The sequence below is a fragment of the Peromyscus californicus genome, unplaced genomic scaffold (assembly GCF_007827085.1).
Source record: "Peromyscus californicus insignis strain IS unplaced genomic scaffold, ASM782708v3 Scaffold_15__1_contigs__length_86483966, whole genome shotgun sequence".
In the NCBI taxonomy this organism is placed as follows: Eukaryota; Metazoa; Chordata; class Mammalia; order Rodentia; family Cricetidae; genus Peromyscus; species Peromyscus californicus.
Window position 1 is genome coordinate 60,412,305 of NW_026294447.1, and position 7,340 is coordinate 60,419,644.

At 44.0% G+C, this 7,340-nt stretch overlaps 1 protein-coding gene across 2 annotated transcripts in view; it reads left to right on the forward strand.

Moving 5' to 3' along the window:
- Rcor1 (REST corepressor 1) overlaps positions 1–6,771 on the forward strand; it is a 91,522-nt gene extending 84,751 nt beyond the window's left edge. The window contains exons 11-13 of one of the 2 annotated variants that reach the window (XR_008218426.1): positions 1,099–1,328; positions 2,770–2,866; positions 3,465–6,771. Coding sequence is in view for 1 of the 2 variants with exons in the window: in XM_052739048.1 (XP_052595008.1) it covers positions 1,099–1,328; positions 2,770–2,811 (272 nt within the window). In the remaining variant the exon portion in view is untranslated. Of the gene's footprint in view, positions 1–1,098; positions 1,329–2,769 lie in introns of both variants that reach the window. The other variant, XM_052739048.1, reaches the window with a different exon arrangement.
- Positions 6,772–7,340: the final 569 nt, after the last annotated feature.

The window sequence follows — 7,340 nt, forward strand, 5'->3', positions numbered from 1 at the left end:
TATTGCACTCTGAATGGGTAAGTTCAAATCTCAAAAGACAGTATTAGCTTTATTTATTTTTGGTTTTTCAAGATAGGGTTTCTTGGTGTAACTAACACTGGCTGTCCTGGAACTCGCTCTGTAGACCAAGCTGGCCTCCAACTCACAGAGATCCACCTGGCTCTGCCTCCCAAGTGCTGGGATTAAAGGTGTGCACCACCACCACCTGGCTGAGTATTAGCATTTTAAGACAGGAGATGTTTCTCAAACTAAGGATTCTGAAAAGGCAAAGCAGAATGTCCACAGTCATGAGGGACTTGATGGGAACTTCAGCAACTTGTATGATAATGACATGCTTTAAGAAAGGTTTCTAGCCGGGTGTGGTGGTGAACACCTTTAATCCCAGCACTCGGCAGGTGTGGGGGTGGGTGGGAGGGGTGACAGAGTCAGGTGGATCTCTGTGAGTTCGAGGCCAGCCTGGGCTACAGAGCGAGATCCAGGACAGGCACCAAAGCTACACAGAGAAACCCTGTCTCGAAAAACCAAAAAACGAAAAAAAAGAAAAAAAAATATTTCTAGTGGGCAGGATTTTAGGAACCTTCTATGTGTCGTCTGTAAGCTAAAGGTGACTGCCGTGCTTTTCTCCGCTATAACATGCTAAGTCTGTGGTGAAAAGCCTCTATGGTATGTTACTAGGATAAAGAGGTAAGCTTCAGTTGGGTTTGTTTGGTTTGGTTTGGTTGTTGTTATTGTTGTTGTTTGGGTTTTTTTGGTGGGTTCCAAGGATCCAACTCATGTCATCAGCAAGTGCTTTCCCTATTCAGCCATTTCACCAACCTGAGTTGTGATTTCTAAAAATGGTGAAGAGCACTGGCTGCTCTTCCAGAGGACCAAGGTGCAATTCCCAGGACCCACATGCAGCTTATAACCATTTGGAACTAGTTCTAGAAGATCTGACCTGGCCTCTGCAGGCACAAGGGACACATGTGGTACACAGACATAAGTGTGGGGAAAATTCTCAACGTACATAAAAATAAATAAATAAATAAATACAAGTTTAAAAATGGTTTTTCTCCTATGCTAAAAATTATTTTTAAGAATACTCTCTTCTGTCTTTAGCCATCAGGAAATATGGGCGAGATTTTCAGGCAATCTCAGATGTGATTGGGAACAAGTCAGTCGTTCAGGTGAAGAACTTTTTTGTAAATTATCGGCGCCGCTTCAACATAGATGAAGTTTTACAAGAATGGGAAGCGGAACATGGCAAAGACGAGACCAATGGGCCCAGTAACCAGAACCCTGTCAAGTCCCCCGACAGCTCCATCAAGATCCCTGAGGAAGAAGATGAGGTAAATCTGGAAGGGGTGGTCTCCCTGCAGGCCATGCTCAGGGCTGCTGAAATACCTTGTAGTTCAGGTACTCAGCAGCTCTGTCCTGTTAGTGCAGTAGTGTGTGTGCTGACTTAGGTAGCTCATCACTGTGGCCTGCAGACGTCACAACTCCATCCTGGCTTCCTTCTGCACGTGGAGTGAAAGCTGTCAGAAGTGCTGAGTAGTGTCCTGCACTCAGGCAGGTCTCAAGTGTTCGGCCATTGTCAGGGCCTGACCTTCTGGATGAGTCTGGATGCCTTTAGGAGTTCTTGAAGGATGTCCACCAGCTGCCTTCCAGCTTTTGATGCTGTCCAGGGCTGATTAGCTTAAGCTGGTAATGATAATTCTAGGTCCTGTGGCTGCTGGGACTTCTGTGACCATGCCTGACACTGTGATTTTGGAGATGGTGACACTGATTTCATCAGAGCTGTAAGGAAGGAAAGACAGATCTGTCCCCTTCCACTTCCTGTGCTGGGATCGCTTACCTGCTGCCACTACCTACCCCAGGAATGCGGCATTACCCCTGTACACTTTTTGCCTCTTCTCATGTATATGAGGCCAAGACTAGACAGTCATCACATCTGGATTTGTTCACTAGTCCAATAACTTACGAATTGATTTACCTTTCTGAGGAAATTTACTTTCTCTTCTTCCTTAACCCACTCCTGAGTGATTTGGAGTTGATTGGCTTGTATTGTTTGTTTTGTTTTTGCTCTGGGCTCTGGCCTGGAGACCACACTGATGAATACCTTGAAGGAAAGGAAAGTCACTTCTTTGCAGGGCCTCAAGATGCTTCCTTCTGTAAGGAAAGTACTGCAACATGGCAACTTTGAGAACTAGATTCTTGAGTGCTTTCTACAAGAAAGTCTGTGTGGCATATGTACAGAATCTATACATTTCCAGTATGAAACACTCCCAGTTTACCCTAGTGTAGGGCCAGTCTAAGGCCCTGGAACATAGAACAGCTAAACAAAATATGAGGTATTTTCACCATTAGCAGTAAGTTTTGCCTAAGTGTTAACTGCTCCTTTAGAGACATAATAACTTCTCTCATGCCCTGGGCTCTTGTAGGAAGCATTGAAAAGTTAGGGGCAGGAAGTACATGTAATCATTACTATGCATATCTGAGCAGCCCTGTTTTCCAGGGCATGTGATGACATGCCCCTTAGCTATTTTATCTAACCTTGCCGAGAAAGCATCATTTTTGTACACGCTCTGCAGATAGGAAAGTTCAGAAAGAGAAAAACTCACTGAAGGTGGGCCAGCACTCTCCGCCTTGGGAGCATGGGTTTTTGTCATGCTGTGTTGCAGCGCAGGTTTGCTGAGTGTACGCACGCCTGCTCTCCCTCTTGGAGCACACCAGAGCTAGTGTGTGCTGATTGCTGTTCTCACGCCTTTCTTCCTTTTTCTCCTCCTTCAGGCTGCTTCTGTCCTTGACGTAAGATATGCATCTGCCTCATGAAAACTGCTGGTAGCTTTGGACACTTGGTATGGACGACATGTTATCCAGATATCAGGTATTACAAGACATCACCTAGCCATCTGCATCACATCTCTGTGGACAAGCAGCTATTACCAAAAAAGGCATACACTTGCAGTCCTGTGCTCCATCTGCCTTAATTCTTTGCTCGTTCCTCCATGTTGGCACGACTTCCCAGAGAGCTCCGTTGCATCTCATTCTGCCTAAGGGCTGGGGGACCCACGGCCTGCACACCTCCCTCGAGTCTGGGACCTACCCTCCAGTTGGCTCCCCTGAGCCCCTTCAGTGGCAGCTCTCCCATTCAACAGCTTCAGAACAGGTAGTCTTGAAAGGCCCAGCTCTGTTCCTGCATGGCCTGCAGTTTCTACTTTGTGCATAGTGTAATTCTCCGAAGGCCCTGTGGGCCTTCTAGAAAATTTCTCCCCCTTCTTTTCTGGGGCAGCCACCTAAGTAATATCATGCTTCTTTGGAAATCACAGCCCATTGGCAGACCACATTGTAACCTTTATCATACCAAGCTTCCTGATTCAACTCCTGTTTCCCTAAACAGAGGGCAGAATTATGGTTTATAAATCAGGTGGCTCCTCCTCCTCTTTCTCTCTCCCCTAACTCTTTCCCTTTTTTCCCTTTCCAAGAGGTAAAAGCTCATTTGCAGCAACTGTCCTTGGACATTGTAGCTTAATGGGAACGTGGACCTCAATGCTTTCTGCCTCCAGCCTTCAGCATTGTAATCCCAGGATGTGGGTGCACCCCATCTCCTCCTGATTCCTCAGCTACCACTATCATCACCCAACTCCGAGAGATTTGGTTCATATCACTGTACCTGGTGCTTGTACATTTGGAATTGGTGCCTTCTCCTTCTGGCAACCATGTTATCAATCGCTTTTCTGTTCAAGTGTCTTATTTAAAGTTTATTGCTTGCCAAAGATGACATCTTTGAGGTGTAGCAGATGGGGAGAGCTTCTGCAGATTTGACTTGAAATGTCAGGGCAGTTTAGTAGAGGACATTAGGGGAGCTAGGGATGGTTTTCTAGATGCTACACACCATTAGCTCTCATTCTCTTGGTGTGCCTGTCCATTGTATGTCACTCCATGTGTCCCTTTGTGTCATTGTGTACTGGTGTGATCACACATACACCATCCCCTCTCTCTCTCAGCAGCAGATAGGACAGGAAAGTGATGGATGTGTTGCTTAGTGAGACCAAGATGAAAGGACACAATCTACAGAGTGGTATGCAATGCCACCTGTTTAGACTGGGAACAAGCAAAGATTTCTGACAAAGGTTCCGAGACTTCCAGAATCACTTTTGCTCTCTTACCAGACTCTGGGCCTGCAGGGGGTTGAGAGCAGCCGGTCAGACTGCGTTCTAGCATCCATGGCCAGTTGAGACTGCACTAACCATGTGGAAATATCTTTTGTTGTTGTTTGCAGTGTTTGAATATTTTTTCTGCTTTCAATACCAAAAAGAAAAAAAAAGTAGATGCTTTAAGGTATGAACGGAGTTCTTAAGAATTTAAAATATGCAATTAAAATTCGATGTTTTGACTCCTAAGCACCTTCCTTTTTTTTTTTTTTTTTTTTTTTAAGTTAGCTGATTTTCTCTTTAGAAAGAGGTTCAGCTATAGAAATCTAGATTGGGGGTGGAGTGTACATTCTTTTTTGAGAAGTCTGGAGATAGGTCATTCCAAAGGAGAGTACAGAGGGACTTGCTTCATCCTGTCCCACACCAGGTGCCCACTGATCAGGAAAAGCCTGTGGAGCAGTGCCCAGGCACTGTCCCTTTGTCGGCACAGGTGACAGAATAACACAGCTTTTCTTTGTGTTCTTATCGTAAACCTGCTGCTGTGTAACAGAAAGGGGAAGGAAAACACAGTGGGGTCAGAGGTCAGCCAACGCTTTGCCTGTCACTCACAGGCACCTAGCTTTTGCATGTCCTCTCTCCAGTGAGCAGAAGCAGTGTGGGTGGCTGCAACAGTGGCTTTCTCGCTCTGCCAGTGGCTCTCTGTCTGTCTTTGTGCCTGGGCTACTTTCCTTAGTTAGTATTTGTTCCAGCAGATTTGTTCTGGGCAGTGCTTTGACGTGACGGTCATCTTGGACGGTGTGGTAAGCAGAGCGGCTGTGCCAGGCACCAGGCTCATTCTGTACTGTCCTTTCCTGGTTCTGAGCACCGAGTGGCCTCCAGCTGTGAAGAGTCGGGTGTCAGAGTGGTCGTGACCAGAGCAGCTGGTTTTGGCCTTTCTCCAAGGGAAAGAGGCATACCATTTTCATTTGACAAAAAGACGGAAGTGGTCTGTGCCTGGGGGCTGTTGGAATAGTCTTCATGTTTTAAACGTTTCGTGACACAGTCTGCAGTGATGTAAGTCCAAGAGATCACTTAGCTTTCAAAGCTGAGGGTTCTGGTCCTGAACTGTGACTGTTCAATGTGTCAGAAATTAGGTGCATCAGCAGGGTAGGTTTGGACATGAGGCCTGCTTCTGGTGGAATGTCACTTAAGCTTTGTGTTCTTAAAAATTATCAATGTGAATGTCATAATTATATATTTTTGTGGGAAAATCTTCTAAATATAAGTTATTGTGCAAAATATAGTATCATGGACACAAATAATAGTCTAACTTTTAGTTTAGAGATCCCTAAAGATATAAACTGTATTGCGTATGCATTAAAAGTTTGTTTTATTTAATTTTATGTAGACATGTAAAGTGTTTAGGTAATTCTTTTTGCTTATCCACTTAAACACCCTGTTACTTGAATATTGTGTTGACTGGTCAACAGCAGTGATCAATTCTGTAACATAGCTCTTTAGCTGGGTCCCCATGCCTCAGTTGAGCTGATCAGCCTAGTGGTGTCACAGTTAGGTGCTGTGTCAGCAGGAGCAGAGGTTCGTGTAGCACTCCCACTGCCTCTTTGTCAAGACAGCTCCCTAAAGATGGTTTCTGGTAGTTTTTATAAGACCCACCCAATGATGGTCACAACTCAATCAAAAAGCAAAAGGCAAAAAGCATACGGTGGTGGACTAATTAAGCAGTTGTTTTCTGTTTATATACAGTTTCCTCAGTACTACACACCACTCTAAGTGAGTTCATTGTCACTTTAAATTGCAACTATACCCTGCTTTTATCTTTCTAAATATCAGATGTACTATTGGTATAATTGCACACCAAAAATAAGCCAAACAGTGCATTACACTAACTGGATCCCTGCTTTCATGTAAGCAAAGGAAAGACAGAACAGAGCCTGTCTTCCTCTCGTGTCTATCCTGTTTGTACACCTAGTGACCCAGGATTCAAGTTTTTAGTATCAAGTCAACTTTGCCTCAGATTGACTTAAGGCAGTAGATCATCTGAGCCTAATGACCGTGTGCAATGCTCCTCCCGCCACCCCCTGGGTCTTTGCAGCTTCTCCTCACTGTAGTAAAGCACAATTGCAGGAACGTTACAATTCAGAAGGAAGGTCAGTAGAGTCTATGCATGTTGTAAAATAATGAGTGTTTACAGTCACCTTCTCTAAGATGAAAATCTATACTGGAGTGGATAGCATTCCATTATGTAGACTTAAAACTTTGCTAAGTGCTTTTTAGATTGCTTAAAATTTTTTCAAAATTTTAAAAGATGTATAAGGTTAAGTTTGCAAATATAACGGAAATGCTGTATATCTTTTGGAGTGATAAAATCCATGTTAAAATTTTAAAGAAAATATGTTGTAATAATGCTGTTGTAAGTAATATTTCCATGTCTCTCTTTGCTTGTTTTATAGTTCAGCACAGTCGTTGTGGTGAATGTCCATAGCATTATAACTGCTTAGCCATTGAATTATAACATTTGTTAGTGGAAATTGGGAAATTTATTTGTGAAATTCTGCAGAATTCATTTTTCTATTTCCAATATTTGCTGAAGTTAAATAAAATTTTCAAGCCATTGATGTAATAAAATATGAAACAACAATTTTCTGCATCCCCATGTCTCTACCTTGCTACAGAGTGGGGCGTTTGTCTCCCCTTCCAAACAGACCTTAGGTTTCTGATGTTAGACCCTGTGAAACAAACAGCTGGGGCGGGGACCTGAAGAGGGAGAAGGGGGGTTGGTTAATGCTCTTAGTTTTTAGATCTACTTTTTGTGTGTGATTACCTGATAGCTGCCATCAAATTGCAGTGTATAGTTCGTAAAGGTTTTGGTGTTGAGGACTTGAGAATAGAGGCTGGGTAAGAGCAGGTTTTCCTCGTTAACATTTTTTCTTTTGTCAGCTTGACCAGGCTTTGACCTGGTCCTGGAGGCTGGGCTCTGCATAGTCCCCAGCCTATAGCCCCGAAGAGGCAGACTGCTGCCTTTTTCTTTCTGGTCAGCAAAGCATAACCACATGTGGTTCAGTACCTGAGCAGTGTGAGGAGGACTGGCAGCCTCTGTGGCCTTCCCTTTTCTGGCTAGAATAATGCGTTAGTAAGTTTTCTGTACAATAACAAGTGAAGTAAATCAACTTTCGTAGGAATGGTTTATTGGCCCATAGTTGTGAAGGT